Here is a 15565-nt window from a genome sequence, read left to right as displayed (position 1 = left end):
TAAACCCTCTCCAGTCGTGACTCACTGGAAAATTTCTTTTTTCTTTCTAAATGCTGAGCCTCTCCTAATCCATTCTGACAGCTAAGCTCATAGAAGTGGATACGATACTCCTGGACAGGTAGACAGACCAAGGTGAAATAGCTTTAATGTGCCAAAAAGAGGTCAGTCGATGCTGAATGGAAGCTACTGTCTGTGAGCAGGGAAGGTTAAAAGAGTATCTAGAATTTATATCTTCATATCTTTTGTAGAAGGATGTCCCAGCAACAGGATGCATGCAATTACTTTGTTCTAAGCCAGGGGTGGGCAACTCCAGGCCTCGAGGGCCGGTGTCCTGCAGGTTTTAAATATGTCCTTGATCCAACACAGCTGATTTAAATGGCTAAATTACCTCATCAACATGTCTTCAAGTTCTCCAGAGGCCTGGTAATGAACTATTCATTTGATTCAGGTGTGTTAGACCCAGGGTGAGATCTAAAACCTGCAGGACACTGGCCCTCGAGGCCTGGAGTTGCCCACCCCTGTCCTAAGCAAACCAAACCCTAATCTAAATGGAGAGAGATCCATAACTTTAATTTCAATAACACCAGGGTATAAAAAACAGGACTGGCTGTCAAATGTTACGAAAAAAACAAAACACTTTAAAGGTTTTATGACTTTTTAAAGTTATATTTGTCATGGCGAGTGCTGTGCGGCAGGCAGGAGGAAGGACCCAATTGCAGGACACGGAAACGGAAAGTTAAACTTAGGCCGTAGCTTTATTGCTGCGAAAAACGCTACATAAAAATGAACTTAACAAAAGCTAACTATAATGTCAAACACAACAACTAGAAACTAAACTGTACACTGGAGAATGAACTGGGAAACATGAGCTAGGGAATTCTCGGAACACGAAGGGAGCAAACACAGCACGGAGGGAGTGTAGGTTAACGACGCCACAACGACCAGGAGAAGACTGAGGACTAAAATACACATCGGAGAACTCAGGGAACGGGAACTACTTTAGTTCCATCTGAAAAGTTTCTTGTTCATCTGCGGACATCATTTCCTGTCTGGGTCACTTACTCTTTATGATTTATGAATTGACAAAGCTTGATGAAGTTAGATGAGCTTGTTCTAGAATCTTTATATCCCTTCAAACCTGATCTGTCACATCTGCCATTGAAAGAGTGAACGTCACCCTGGAGCATCACTTTAAATCAAAGGAGACGAGTTTCTTTAATCAGACTAGTCTCAGGGACTGAATGTTCACAGCTGCAGCCAATGGATCTACGTCTGAGCCTCTCCAAAGTCCTCAGCTGAAGACTGAAGGGAGAAAGCCACTACTTACCTTAACATTTATTAGCGTTGTTGTAGAGTAGTGGATGTGTTATGTAAAAAAAAATGGAGCGGTTAACATCGTGCATAACAATTTAATCGAAAACACAAATCCCCCTCAAAAAAAGGCAAATCTGAAAATATTCACACAAAGTTTTGTCAGCTTATTTTGAAATAAACTGATTTATATTTGACTTGTATGTGCTGCATGTGTGTGCATGCTCACACTGAATGTATGAAAACCCACAAAAGAAAAACTCGCACTGAGCAGATCAAAATGCTTCGCTACAAAGCAGAGTTTGAAACAAAGCGCCTTAAACAAATAATAAAGTACAGCAGCTGAAATCTCTGGTCTTTTACTCACCATAGCCTGAGGGCCGACAAAGGCAGGGAGACATGTGCAAAGAAAGAAAACAAGAAGAAAGAAAAGGTTAGAGACAAAACAAACAGGTTCCCCTCTGAGAAGACCAGCAGCTTTTACCCTGAAACCAACAATTCACTGCTTGCAAACAAATTACTACCCAGCGGGCGCTGCTGTACGAGTGCTATTTCAAGCATATATCCTGCATCTAACCTGCAAATTATCAGTATTTAAGAATCAAATCAGGTGATTGTAGTATGTACAACTCCTGCATCAGTTTTTTTTAATTGCCACTTTAGAAACTGAAGGCCTTTAATTGGTCATTACAGCTGAAATCCATAAGTAAAGTTATGGCAAAACATCTCGTGCACCACAGTTACAAAGAGAAAGAAAAACTAAGCACTAGACAAAACAGCAACATGGAAATACACATTTGTGCAATGGGTACATGAAAAAAACACAAGCAAATGAGAGAGCTACGGTTGCTTTGGTGACCATCGTTAGTCCAACAGTGTGTACTCTACCAGAGCTCAGCATTGAAGCTCATGAATCTGAAAGGGGGACTATTATGCTTTTATTTATTTTCTGACTTGTATATATTGGTACTGTACAGGTTAGTAAACCCTGTGAACCAAAAGCTGAACCTTCAGACTTCAGTGAACAGTTTCAGCTTTTTTTTTTTTTTAACTCAACCTTACACGATAACTTTCAGACGCACTTTTGGCTGTGAGCACAGAAGCCCCACCTTTCCTTTGCTGATCCTCTGCTGCTCAAACCTTCAGTTTATGGTAGCAGCCAATAAGAAGAAAGTTAGCTTAAAAGGGGAGGAGCTTAAACAGGAAATGAACATACTAAGTCCCCTATGATCTATTCTGCCTTAGCTTTATTTCAGATATCTATAAGCAGTTTCTTCAACCCAAATGTTTCAACTGAGTGATCAGGAATGGAAGCTGCAGATATTCATTTATTTAAAACTGCTGTTTTGGTGCATATGGTAAAAATACTGCAAACTAACCAATAATATCTACCAATAATAAAACCTCCCATTCTTAATTCATAGACTTAATTGATATGTCGACCCACCCTTTGCTTCAACAGTTTCAACTCTCCTGGGAAGGCGTCTCACAAGGTTTAGGAGTGTTTATGGGAATTTTAGGCCAATCTTCCAGAAGCACATTTGCCAGGTCAGACACTGATGTTGGATTAGAAGGCCTGGCTTGCAGTCAAAGGTGCTCTACTGGGTCTCCATGCAGACCAGTCAAGTTCTTCCACACCGAACTCTCTCATCCATGTCTTTATGGACCTCGCTTTGTGCACTGGTGCACAGTCATGTTGGAACAGGAAGGGTCCATCCCCAAACTGTTCCCAATATGTTGAGAGCATGAAATTGTCCAAAATGTCTCAGTATGTTGAAACATTAAGAGTTCCTTTCACTGGAACTAAAGGGTGGAAAACAGCCCCACGCCATAATCCCCTCTCCACCAAACTTTACACTCGGCACAATGAGTTGCTGTGATCCCAGTCACTTTCACTTTGTTATAATACCAGTATAATAACAGTTGACTGTGGAATATTTAACAGATTGGAAATTTCAAAACTAAACTGCTGGAATTCCCTGAGTTCCTGGGAGCGACTCACTCTTTCAAGATATTTGGAGAAGCAGTGTGCATGTCCAGCTGCTTTATCTTATACACCTGTGGCCGTGGAAGTGATTGCATCACCTGAATTCAATGATTTGGATGGGTCAGTGAATACGTTTGAGAATATAGTTATATAGCTAGACCTTTGTCAATAATTAGAAATGCAAAATAATTTTAGATATAATCAAATATGAAATTAATGTTAGCTGGGAAAACTTAATTAAGCGAGTTGTTTATCATTCACAGCAGTGCCACATGACTCCATCATTGTAGTTAAATGATAAACCTGTTTTATTGCTCTCATGTGGGAGGTTGTTCAGCTCGCTCAGTCACTATTGACTGACATTTTCAAACTGGTACATCTGCATATTCAAATACAAGTCGGTTTACAAATATAAAGGTGACTGTCTTTATTTTCAATTAGCTGATCAAGTTTAGGGTCACGAAGGGTCAAAATTAAAATGTCACAAGGAAAATGATTGAGTGTTTGCTTACCAGCTCACTAACGAGGGGAATGGGCCTTCTCTTGCGGAGATCTGGCATGCTGTCAATGCCAAACGGTGTGTTCCCCCTGTACACAACAATCGAATGTGGAAATGTATTGATCAGTTTTTAAATAAGGAAAATCCAGAGTACAGCACCGCGAAGCTGCGATTCAGAGCCTTAGTTGTTTGCAGATTTTTCCTTAGCGCCCAAGTAAATTTCACAAAATTTCACCCACAAAAACCACAAATATCCTCCGCAATTATTTTAGCGGAATTTGTAGCTTGTGATGGCAAAATAACCCTGTGCTCAGACGCGGGAGATTTGTAAGTAGCCAATCTGAGAGCGGTCTATATCTCTGCTTATCGCATCTCCAGATGCAGATGCAATCCAGCATTCTCGCATCATAACAGTCTTCTTAAAGCCCTAAGATGGCGCCCAAACTTAGGGTTTAAACTATAATAACAGGGATTTATATGCATGTTATGACCACACCCAAAATTCACAGTTTTTTACTATTCACAGGTGCTCTAGGAACGTGACACCTGCAAATTTCTAGGGTCGACTGTATGATACTAACTCACTTGAACGAACACACACACACACACACACACACACACACACACACACACACACACACATCAGAAGACCTTTACTGACCCTGGCTTGGCCCACGGGTGCTTGCTGAGGTCACCATCTTGATCTCGGCTCTGAAAAAGAATGTCACAGGTCACGCGTTCAGCTACTGGGTCTGGCTTTACTGGATTCATAACAGTGGTGCATGCACATGCACAAGCATGAGATATAGAAGAAAGTGAAAAGGAAATAACAAGACAGAAGCACAGGGATTCAAATGTGTTGGTTGAGTTTCAGTACCGCATGCCAAACAGGACTCTGCGATCAATTGAATTGTCGTCATGCATATATGAGCCTCATTAATGTGGTTTCACCTTGTAAAGTAAACACAAATAACATGTGCTCCCAGAAAACACAAACCAAATATTTGCCCTGTTTTTGTTTTTTCTTCTAACAGGTATTAAAGGAAATACCACAGTGACTAACATGTTTCACCCTAATCCTAATCAGTGTGGGCATTTTTGCATATACATAACTACATACACATAACTGAACATCTAAGTGATATAAACGCAAAAGGAAAATTAAATATAGACACAAGCATGATGAAAATGTATAAATACAACAGAAATAAAATTATAGAAAGAACAGTTTCTTTAAAAATACTGTTTATAATTTTAATGGGGGAGAAACCACGAAATAAGTAACCTGATCTCCATCTTGACTTCCATCTGTAACACAGCACAGAAGAAAAAAGAAAAACAAACGGAAAACAGTCACAGACTAGTTTGTGAAATAACACGCCACACCCTGGATTATTCATTTTGTTGTTAATTCCTGAGTAATGCTAAAAGCAGCACAGTTGCTGAGCTATCAGATAGATGGGGTCTGAGGTCATAAATGTTTCATTAACATGTATAATTTATCATGAAAATGACTCCTAATATTCCGCTTCTCCTTCCTCTTTAATGTGAGGCTAGCTTTCCAAGGAGATAATTAATGTTTTCTAATTCAGCAAATGGCCACTGCCTTAGAGGAGTAAGGGACTCTTGAGTGGCAGGTGATACATTACTCTCAAGGGAGAAGAAAAGTGTAGTGCCAGCATAAAACATTTGGTACGGTAAATACCCAAAGGAACCTTTTGGTACGGGGGCTTATTCATAACCTCTGGGTGAGGGTATTTAAAGAGGACACCGGTGGTTAAGCTTTCATCAATGAAAACGATGCACTGCAACCAGGACAGATCAAAGAGTTTCAGTAACGGGAAGAGGCTTTGATGACAGGAAGGTGGGAAGGAAAAGTTTTCCTGTTTGTTCTTCTAGAAACACTTGTGTTCACAAAAAAGTTAAATGATGACTCAGTTACCATTTATAGACATCTGAATAAATTAAAATACCCATTCTCCTTTACTGAGAAGATGAAGTGTGCATCATATCGCTCTTCATTTGAAACATTTCAGTGGTTCATCTACTCTAATCACAAAAAAGGAAAAAACAAAACAAATTAAAATGCGCATTAATCAGATATTCTTATCCAGTCCTGACTCAAAGAGCTAAATTGTGATTAACTGAATCAGTTTGATCAATTAAATTCTATATTTTTGCTAAATTCTTCGTTAACACAACACATCTCAGAGTGGAATACAGTTTAATAAATCCAATATTCTCCGGCTGATACTGAAAAAGGTGTACAACCAAATAAAATGCATACAATAAAACAACAGATGAGCCCAACATTAAATGTCATATAATGACTACCTTGCTCAAACTCTTGAGAGAAGGTGGACATAGTCACACTGGCAAGGCTGCGCCTGGTCTCTCTCTTCTCACGAAGAATCTGCTGAAAGCTCCTCAGACACTTTAGCCTGCGCTCATCCATCTGGCTGATCTCTGTGGATGGCTCTCCTTCTGGGTTGTCCTCTGAAGCTATAGCAGTGTCCATGCTAGTTTGTTGTGGTAGTGGGACATCAGTTTGCCCTTGCTCTTCCACGGCTGCAGGTTCGTCAGCAAAAACAGAGGCCGACAATGAATCTGCAGTGGTACACTGCGAAAGCTGAGCTTCTTTAATGCTCATATCTGCAAGAGTTTCTGCATGTTCTTCTGTAAGGCCATCAGGTTGAGGCAGTTTTGCAGCACTACTGCAAATCACGTCAGGGCAGACTGGGAGTTCCTCAGGACACGGTGGGACAATGTCAGAAAAAGGGTGTTGGTAAGTTTCTGTAGACTCCAATGTAAGGCTGTTGATGGCTTCTTTAAGCATAGGCTCCACATAGAAAGTATCTAATGTATCTACAGTGCTGGTTATGCTTTCCCTAAAAGCAATATCATCCCCACCAACCACATCACCTTTTTGGGTTATATCAGATGTTTGAACCAATTGTGTCTCATAGCAAAAAGGTTTTGAAGGCAACTGAGTTGTAGGCAGATCAGAAGGCATTGATATTTCAAAGTCTGTTTCTTCTTCAGGATTCACAGCTCCAGGTGCTTCAAGTTTGCGCAACGCACCCCGCAAGGCAGAGCTAAAATCAAGTACTGCTCTACCTATGCGTTTGACATTGAAACCTCCAGCTTGGGGATCTGCATTGCCAGGGTGAGAGAATTGATTTCCTAAGCTTTGGTTACTGGCGTCAGTCGCGCAGGATGCCTCAGTCCAAGTCATTGCTGTAGACTCGTCATATGCTAAATACGTTTCAACTTGACAAGTTGTTGTAAAGCTCAGATCAGCTGAATGCCTAAAGTCTGATTCCTCTGCTTCAGCATCATGCCCATCGACTGAATGGTAACCAGAACTTTGAGGGTAGGACAAATCAGCAGCACATTCATATGCTACAGTGGAGTTTTCACCATTGGGATCTGCCGATCCATGAATCCCAGACTGGTTCTGAGGCCGCCTCCTTCGCGGCTGCCATTCCTCTCTGCTAGAACTGCTGGCGGGTGAGTTGTAATGCTTTCCAGAGTGTATAGAGAGATGTTCTGAGCTTGCATTAGAACACTGCCCAGATGTACCATATCCTGTCGCACCACTGTATTGCTCCCAGCTTCCAGCTCCTTCACAGCAAAGAGGGCTCACACCTTCATGCTCCCTTATGTAAGCTGTTTCCCTATGCCACACGGATTCCATAGGTCCACTGTGTGTTGGTACAGCATTAGTCCAATGTTCCTCCCCATCACGAGTTCTCTCTTGCTTTCTTCCATGACTAGATGATGGTCTTTCTATGTCTGATTCAGATTTGGAACTATGACCAGAAGACAAAGAGCTGGTGCTTAGGCAGTCTTGACCATCCTGCCTGTCAAGGTAGCCAAAGCTGAGTTTTCTTGCTATAGCGCCTACTGGGATATCAGAGCTATGCTCAGAGGTATCCTCTGGTTCCTCTAGATCCCGATGATCCACTGATTCAGCGATTGGGGAAACTGTTGAGTCTTCTGGCTGGGATAGCAGTAATTCTCTATGTCTGCTATGGTGCTCATTGCATACTTGAGGGAAACAATTTGACTCTGACTTTGGCACTGCACTACCTAAACTGCCATAAGCACTTGCAGGCCTTCTGCGGCAGGATGGGCCATCTTTGCACCCTACCCCTGACCAAGTGCCTGCATGGGCTCCAGGCTTGTTGCTAGAACGAATGCCCTCAATCTCCAACAGAACAGCATCTACACACGACGATACTTCCTCAACTGACCCTCGAACTGAGGTCAGGTAATCCCTGAGGTCGGAGATTTCCTCCTGGATCTTGTTGATCCCCCTCAGCTCTTTTAGAATGTGCTCGATGATGGCACTTGACTCCTCCTCTTTATCTTCATCCTCTTCTAGCAGAGTACCAGGGAGAGGTCTGTTAAAATTGTAGTCAACACAGTCACCAGTAGAATAGGGTCTCTTTGGCCGAATACGGGGTGAGGGAAAATTCCTTCCTGCTGTTGATACAAACTTCTTGCCATTCACGTCTGGACCGACTGGAGCATAGTGTAGGGGTGGCCGTAATTGCTCCGGAGCATCCCGAAGTCCTTCTTCAAAGGAGATTCGTTTAATATTTGCTGGTGATCTACAGCTTTTATGCTGCAAAGTGCAGGGTATTCTTATACACCCCTCTCTGTTCAGTTCCACCTCTCCTACACATGGTGGCCCAGATGCTACACCATGCGTTTTAGTGTTTGAAACTGTGGGGGAATATGCTTCAGCCCTTGGGCTAACCTTTGGGTATATGCTCCTGCGCTCCTTTCTGCTCTCATGTGTTTCTCTCGCCTCGTCTTCCTCAATACCGGCATAATAGAGGTGGGAATCTGGGACATGGTGGTCTGCAGATCCTTGCAATAAACGATGTATTTTTCCCCGAATAACTAGTGCTACCCTGGGGTTTGGAGCCCTCTTCTTAGGTGGGTGAACTTTTGACTTTGCGCCTCCTTTAGGGGAAACACCTGCTCCATGTTGTCCATTGAAACGATTCTTGGAGAACATATTCTAAAGAGAGCAGTCTGTCCTTATCTAGTTCCCCACATTGTCAGTGGGAGATGTACATACATGAAGTATCATAGTTCATTAATAACGCCTGTCGGAAGCTTATCCAGCCCAGCCACTCAAAGTCAGTGGCCCATGACTAAAATGGGAAGACAAAAAATAAAATTTGTAAAAATTAAAAATACTCTGTCATCATTAGATAAGCAAAGATGTCACAAGTTAATCAACCTGTACTCTTTAAAAAGGAGCATGCACACTAATTCACGCACAAAAAAAGCAATGCTCTGTTCCCAACACATTTCCTCTCCTTGCTCTCCACGAGCCTTAAAACATGTCCTCGCTGTACTGGAACGATGAGGTTAAATCAACCCTTCAGAAAAAAATTGTTATGTCAGAACAGCCTGACCGGGTCAGATCAATCTGAAACACAAATCTCCAGCTCTGAGCATCAAAAACTAATTAAATTTGCTATTTATCAAACATTTATATGTTCAAATTAATACGATTAATTTGATTATTTATTTCGTAAATGTTAAATTACAACATTATCTGAAAAACGAGAATGGCATGAACTTCAATTAGGAAAGATTATGTTGTAGTGATGTAAGTTCCAGCTCATTTAAAATCCTTCCAGCTTCAAGCACTTGCACCAAATATAATAATGAAATGGTTACTATTTAAAATTGCAAAGCTCCTTGAACAGACAGATCATGTTGTTGCAATGCAATGTATGATAACTGATCTTTCCTAATCCACTGCATTCACTACAACTTGACATTATTCAGTGACTGACGACTAAAGGAGAATGTCAAAACACAGCTTGTGTCTTCCAAAGACGCACATTTAGCAGCAGGCAGACATACGTTGTAAAATTAACACAGTTTTCTGTTCAATATTCAGGTAACTCAGAAGGTACGTTTCAAAATAATGGACAAATTTGTTCAGCCTCTGAGATTTCTACATGTTAAATCTTATATATACAAATATTTTTTCAGTTGTTGGTGAGAAAATATTGAACAGAAGAGGACTGAACAGCATTGGGACTCTTTGGTTTTGTATAAAGATTTTGGCCTATCACCCTCAAACTACAGACTTAATGAAATTCATTGACTGTCCTACAGGGAGCACTTCACACTGATCGCAATTACAGCAAATGCAACCATCAACTGCAAAAATCACATATGATCCCAGTTCCACTACATCAATAAACACACTCACATGGATATAAAAAGATGAGACATTGTTTAAATGCTTTCAAAATGGAAGCTTGTGCTTTTTTTCCTTATAATTGATCAAATCCTAAATGCTGAAATCTAAAAATAAATATCATTATTCATGAAAACAGACCAAGCACATGATGGTTGTTGCTTTTACACGTGATGAATGTTACAGACAGGCTATATAGGATTACAGGGTAATTACTTGATATTTCAAAAAGGGGAAACTATAAGTCAGCCAGCTAACAGGAAAAATGAAGATTTATTTTAGAAGCTTTAACGCAATCTAAATGTTCTTTTGACCGTTTTAGAGATAATCCTTAATATCTTTTTATTGCAGAACCAACAATGAATTTTTATGAATAAACTTCTAGCAAGGATGAAAGAGTGCATGAACACAAGTGCCCAATAAAAAAATATTATTTTTTAGGCAGTATGAAAATTCCTATAATGACAGAGGAAGCATTAAAGCCTAATTAAAGGCCGTTAGAGAAGGATAAATGAGGACAGACATGGAAAATTTCAGATTCAGTAAAAGTGCCTCTCTGGCAGCAGAGACACCCTGTTTTCTGCAGCTTGATTTAGAAACTGACACAACTGACTGACACTCATCCTTAGTTTGGGCTTTGCTGAGCCTACAGAAAGCTGGGCATATTCTCAAATGAGCAACACACTAAAATAACAAAACCAAACAAAATGAGAAAGTCCAGTAAAAACCAGTCTCTTTTGCCATGGTTTAAATAAATATATAGATATATAAATAAATATATAAATATATAGATTGATGAACTTTTGCTGGGTATACCAACAGTTAATTTGCTATTTCATTTCAACATTTAATCAATTAATCCCTCCACCTCTTAGAAAACAGTGACAACTATCCATCACAAATTGACAGGTCCTGTTTTGGTCTACCAACAATCCACATGGCTGTCAAACCAACTCTTACACACCTGAAAGAATAGCACCAACAAACAGGATAACAAACTGCATGAACTACCTAATTACTTCATTATACTATATAATTAGAACAATAAATATTAGCTACTCACAAACAGCTTTTTTAAAACTTGTACATGAATTAATCTTTGTTTTGATGATTATTTCTCTGTAAACATTTTATTTACATGATGACAATGTGGAATAAAGTCAGTGACAACCTTTACTAATACAGTATGGCAATTTTCAGAGTGAAAATTCAAGCAAACAGATTTTATTAAACCAATGTGAAAACACCGAGCACTGTTTCAGGCATGATTATAAAAGCTAGACCCTGAGATTTGTCCTGGCTGTAGAAAATATCTGCTACCGCTGAGCTCAGACAAACCCAGAAGAATCAGAACAGAACAACAGTTTCTCCTCATTTATTCCTGCACGTCACCGAGCTTGGGTCTACTAAAAGAAACATGGAACAAAGATGAAAGATTCCTAATGTCTTTTAAATATACGGAAGAAGCTCAGCAGCTATGCTATGCACATTCAGTTTTAAAAATGGGGACGAATAGAGGAAAACACATAGCAACCAAAACATAAATCATTCCCCTGGCAGTGTGTTTCCTTAATCCGCTTTTTACAAAACACAGACAGAACCATCTTGTTATTTTGTAACATTTCTGTAATGTATCATATTTTTTAAGGCCAAGCTTTACTTTGTTTGAAAAAAAAAAAAAACCCCATGTAGTGTCATGGGGACTCGAAGGATTGGCAGATATGTAATCCACAAGGAAATATTTCAGTCTGTGATTTGAAAAAAATAAGAGAGAGAAAGAAGCTGCTATAACTCCAAATAAGACATTTCAGTAAAGGGCACCTGTTCTCCAAGCTTAAAATGACACTTTTTGCACAATGAATTGGAGACGACAAAGAAAATGTTTTGTGCAACTCCAATTAAACAATTATACATTGTTTTCATGAACTCATTTTGTAACCTGGATCATTTCTGGATGAATTTCTGTAACAGTAACTTTTGTTGCCATTTGAATTTAATTCAAATGCCAAAAAAAGCATCTGATATGTGCTCTAACTAGCTTCTTCTCCTTGGTGACAGCAGCTGAGACTCACGATTATATCACTAAGAAGGCAGAAAATAATACAGTTCAAATAATTAGAAACAATGACAACAGCATAACCTAAAGTATTTGTGCCGAGAGTAGGTGGGTGAGTGTTTTGCTGCTTTGCTGATTCAATGACGAAAACCACAGCACTTATGGAGGCAGGTCTGTAGATATTCTTCTTCCCTAACTATACTGTTGTTCATTTAATGCTGTAAAGAAATAACATCTGAAACCTCCTGTCACTCTGAGTTTCTCTAAAGATGACATTTCTATGGCAGAATCACTGTTTTCACACTGGTTGTTTCTTTTTTCCCCCTGGAGCCTGGAGGAGAGCAGCTGGCTGATGGCAGGTTAGAAAGCCCCATCATCCCCATCCAGCCCTACTGATTAGTAAGCTGCAGGGAGGATGGGAGGAAGCTCTGGGCATGTCAAGACTCCAAGTTTTGGCTTTCTTTGGGGTGACTCATTCATTCTCAAAGCCCTTATTATCAAAAGCTACCATTTGGATATAATTACAAAGATCCTTTATATAATTTAGTTTATTTTCCTTGCGACATCTTCCTGCTCATCGTTACTTCTGTCTTTCTATTGGCTATGCTCCTCTTGCTTTTGCTCGGTGTCATTTCACATTGGACTTGACCCAAAGGAGAAACTCACGCTTGAGCCAAGGGGGAGATTTTCTGAGTGTCTGCCTCAGTGCCAGCAAATGACAAGGATGACTTTGGAGATTTACCTGTTCCTGTCTGCTGAATGATCCTGCAGCATCCATTCATGTCACAGCACAAGTGGAAGAATGGGATGTCAAATTCCAAAATATTTATTTTTACCTAACTGACCTATTAGTCTTCCTTTAATGATCCAGGACAGGCAGAAACAGCACCTCATAATGGTAAATGCATTATGACATCTCAGACTTGCCAATATCTAGTGTGTTTCTACTCCAGAGTAGAATCTTGTTACCCTGCTTTCACTTCCAAGTGCATTTCAAGTTTATGATTTGATGCATTTGGGAGTAAAATTGGGGTAATATAAAAACTGAAAAAAGAGGAACAAAGTTTGGAGCAAATTGTGATTTGGCTTCCAAGAGAATTGGACTTCTTCCTTAAATCTTTTAGGACTGTAGCGTGTCCACTGGCCGTGGTCAGCGCAGCCATTTAAGGACAGCATAGAGGTTTGGTAACAGCTACAGATGAAGGGTTCTGGGTTTCCATGTTGTATTTAATGGGCCAATGTCTACAGAGAAAAGGGAATTTGCAAACAAAATATGTCAACATAATGTAAGCACGAGCTTAACTGCACAGAGATTTATTTAGTTACATAGTTGCTTCTTTACTAAAGTATGATTGAACAATTCTAAGCTATTAACCCTTCTTACCAACAAAATAGGCCACGTGTCATTTCTGATGCGACAGCCTAAGGTTTATTAGTAAAAGTGAGGGCAAGGCCTATTAGAGCTGCTGGAATCAAAATGTAAAGATTTTACATACATTGCATCTCTGCTGGCTTCCAAATAATTGGACACCAGTGTAGCGATGCAAAGACAGGTGAAAGGTGTTGACTTGGGAGATATTTATTGCTAACGCCAGTAAACAGAGTATTACAGGAGTCACAATCTGAAGTAATGAGTGCAAGAGTGATACCTCACCGAGTTCAGGGAACCAAACTAAAGAAAAAATGTCTTATAATTAGAGAAGCTACATTTAGCTACTTGTAGGAGATGTGAGCAATCTCTAGCACACAAAGTCATTTCTGACTAATGTGTTTTTATTGCAAATATATCAGCACAAAAAAGTTTATTTTTATCAGCCCCTTTTTTAAAAAAAATCCTTGAAAAAATGCAACCTGTCTTGCTAAATGGTGGGAAATATGTGCGATGTATTAAAGGCCTTGATTACCAGCAATGAACTTATGCGGCGCAAACCACAATTAACAAGCAAGGGGAAAAATGCAAAAGATACTTGTCTTTTGGACTGGGGATGCTCTCAGCCCAGGTGCATCATCTGTAAGGAGAGGTTTGGTAATGCTAATATGGTGCCGCAAACTAAAGGACTTGGAAAGCAACTCTCCCTTATGATGAAAACTTGGCCTACTTAAGAGCCCTGGATCCAAACCAGAGGCCGCAGGAACGTTAGTTGGATTGTCTGAAAGTATCTGACAAGGCGATGTGCGAGTGGAGTGCTGACACTCTTGCATAAATGATTTCAAGTCTGTGAGTAGATGCTGTAAAAGCTGTCAGAAGTCCAAAGAAAAGAAGAACTGATATCAGCTATGTTGTAAAAATGTGAATACAGATGTGCTTTGTGGATCTGGATTTGAGTTTGGCTTATCCTCAGCCTAAAAATCTAGAAACCCACTGATTTATTCCATATTATCACACACTAAAATACATTGGCTGTCCTTTGACAATGACAGTGTCAAGTGGATTGCTTTTTTTCGCTTCATCTTATCTGCATTGACACATAATAGCCAGCTAGGCTTTTGAGCTGACAGATGTTGAATGGTGAATTTATAAACTTGAACGATTGTCCCCGTGATTGTTCTGCCCAGGAGTCTGACTGAGCTCATCTGTTTAGACAAAGCCTTTTGGTAATGGCTTTCTCCTCGGCTGGTCCAAAGGCCTTGTAAAAGCTCCACAGCATGCTTCCTATTCAGAGGCTGTAAACTTATTGATCAGCATTTTAAATTCTCCTCTGTAACCAGGCAAACAAAACCTGCCCTTCTGCCAATATCACACACAGGCTATCAATCAAAGTGGGCTTCAGTAGCCAACATACTGCAGGTTTCCATGACACCGGGCATCAAGTTACAAGCTACACGGGATAACCAATCAGAGGTAATGAAAGAGGAGGGTTTATGAAGGAAACCACAAAAGAGGCATGCAGTTTCTATTAATGTAAAATACAAGCACTTCATCCATGAACCAACCATCCACATAAGAGACCAACAAACAGCACAACCCTTCCCACAGTCAGCTAGAAAACACGACCCCTGACTGCTACAGAATTACCAAGTCAGAATTTTCAATCTGCCATGTGATTCAAACCGTTTTTCTTTGAAGTTGTTTCTGAGTTAAGAGTTCCTAGTTTGATTTCTTTGTTGCTGAAGTTTCTTTTGAGTTTTGAGAGTATTTAGTGTTCAGGTTCCTTCTGTGTTTGACGGTTTTTGTCCCTCCATCTCGTCTCTTGTTCGGACCTCTTCCTCTGCCTCTGTGTCTGCTACAAGTCTGTATCCTGATTTTTTATTTATTTATTTTTAGCTGTTTGTCATCTCATTTCTCCTGTATCCCGGTTCTCCCATTTCTTGTTCCCAGTGAGCTCTAAGAGTAGTCCCGTCTTCCCCTTGCCCTTTGTTAATGTGTCTGTTCGTGTTCCCTTGTGTGCAGCTCTGTTTGTCCCAGTTTTTCCTGGATTTATTTCCTGCCTCATGTGTTTCTTACATTTTGTTCACCTGATGGATTTTATTATTATT

At 40.1% G+C, this 15565-nt stretch overlaps 1 protein-coding gene across 2 annotated transcripts in view; it reads right to left on the bottom strand.

Moving 5' to 3' along the window:
* Positions 1 to 15565, bottom strand: part of unc13ba (unc-13 homolog Ba (C. elegans)) — a 177884-nt gene that overhangs the window by 68347 nt on the left and 93972 nt on the right. The window contains exons 2-6 of one of the 2 annotated variants that reach the window (XM_019365567.2): positions 6132 to 8965; positions 5083 to 5105; positions 4459 to 4508; positions 3811 to 3886; positions 1679 to 1684 (exon numbers count right to left, since the gene is read on the bottom strand). In XM_019365567.2, coding sequence (XP_019221112.1) covers positions 1679 to 1684; positions 3811 to 3886; positions 4459 to 4508; positions 5083 to 5105; positions 6132 to 8826 — 2850 coding nt within the window. In that variant the 5' untranslated portion in view covers positions 8827 to 8965. The remainder of the gene's footprint in view (positions 1 to 1678; positions 1685 to 3810; positions 3887 to 4458; positions 4509 to 5082; positions 5106 to 6131; positions 8966 to 15565) is intronic. The other variant, XM_025897097.1, reaches the window with a different exon arrangement.

The sequence above is a fragment of the Oreochromis niloticus genome, linkage group LG12, assembly GCF_001858045.2.
Source record: "Oreochromis niloticus isolate F11D_XX linkage group LG12, O_niloticus_UMD_NMBU, whole genome shotgun sequence".
Taxonomy (NCBI): domain Eukaryota; kingdom Metazoa; phylum Chordata; class Actinopteri; order Cichliformes; family Cichlidae; genus Oreochromis; species Oreochromis niloticus.
This window is presented reverse-complemented; position numbering and strand designations above follow the sequence as displayed.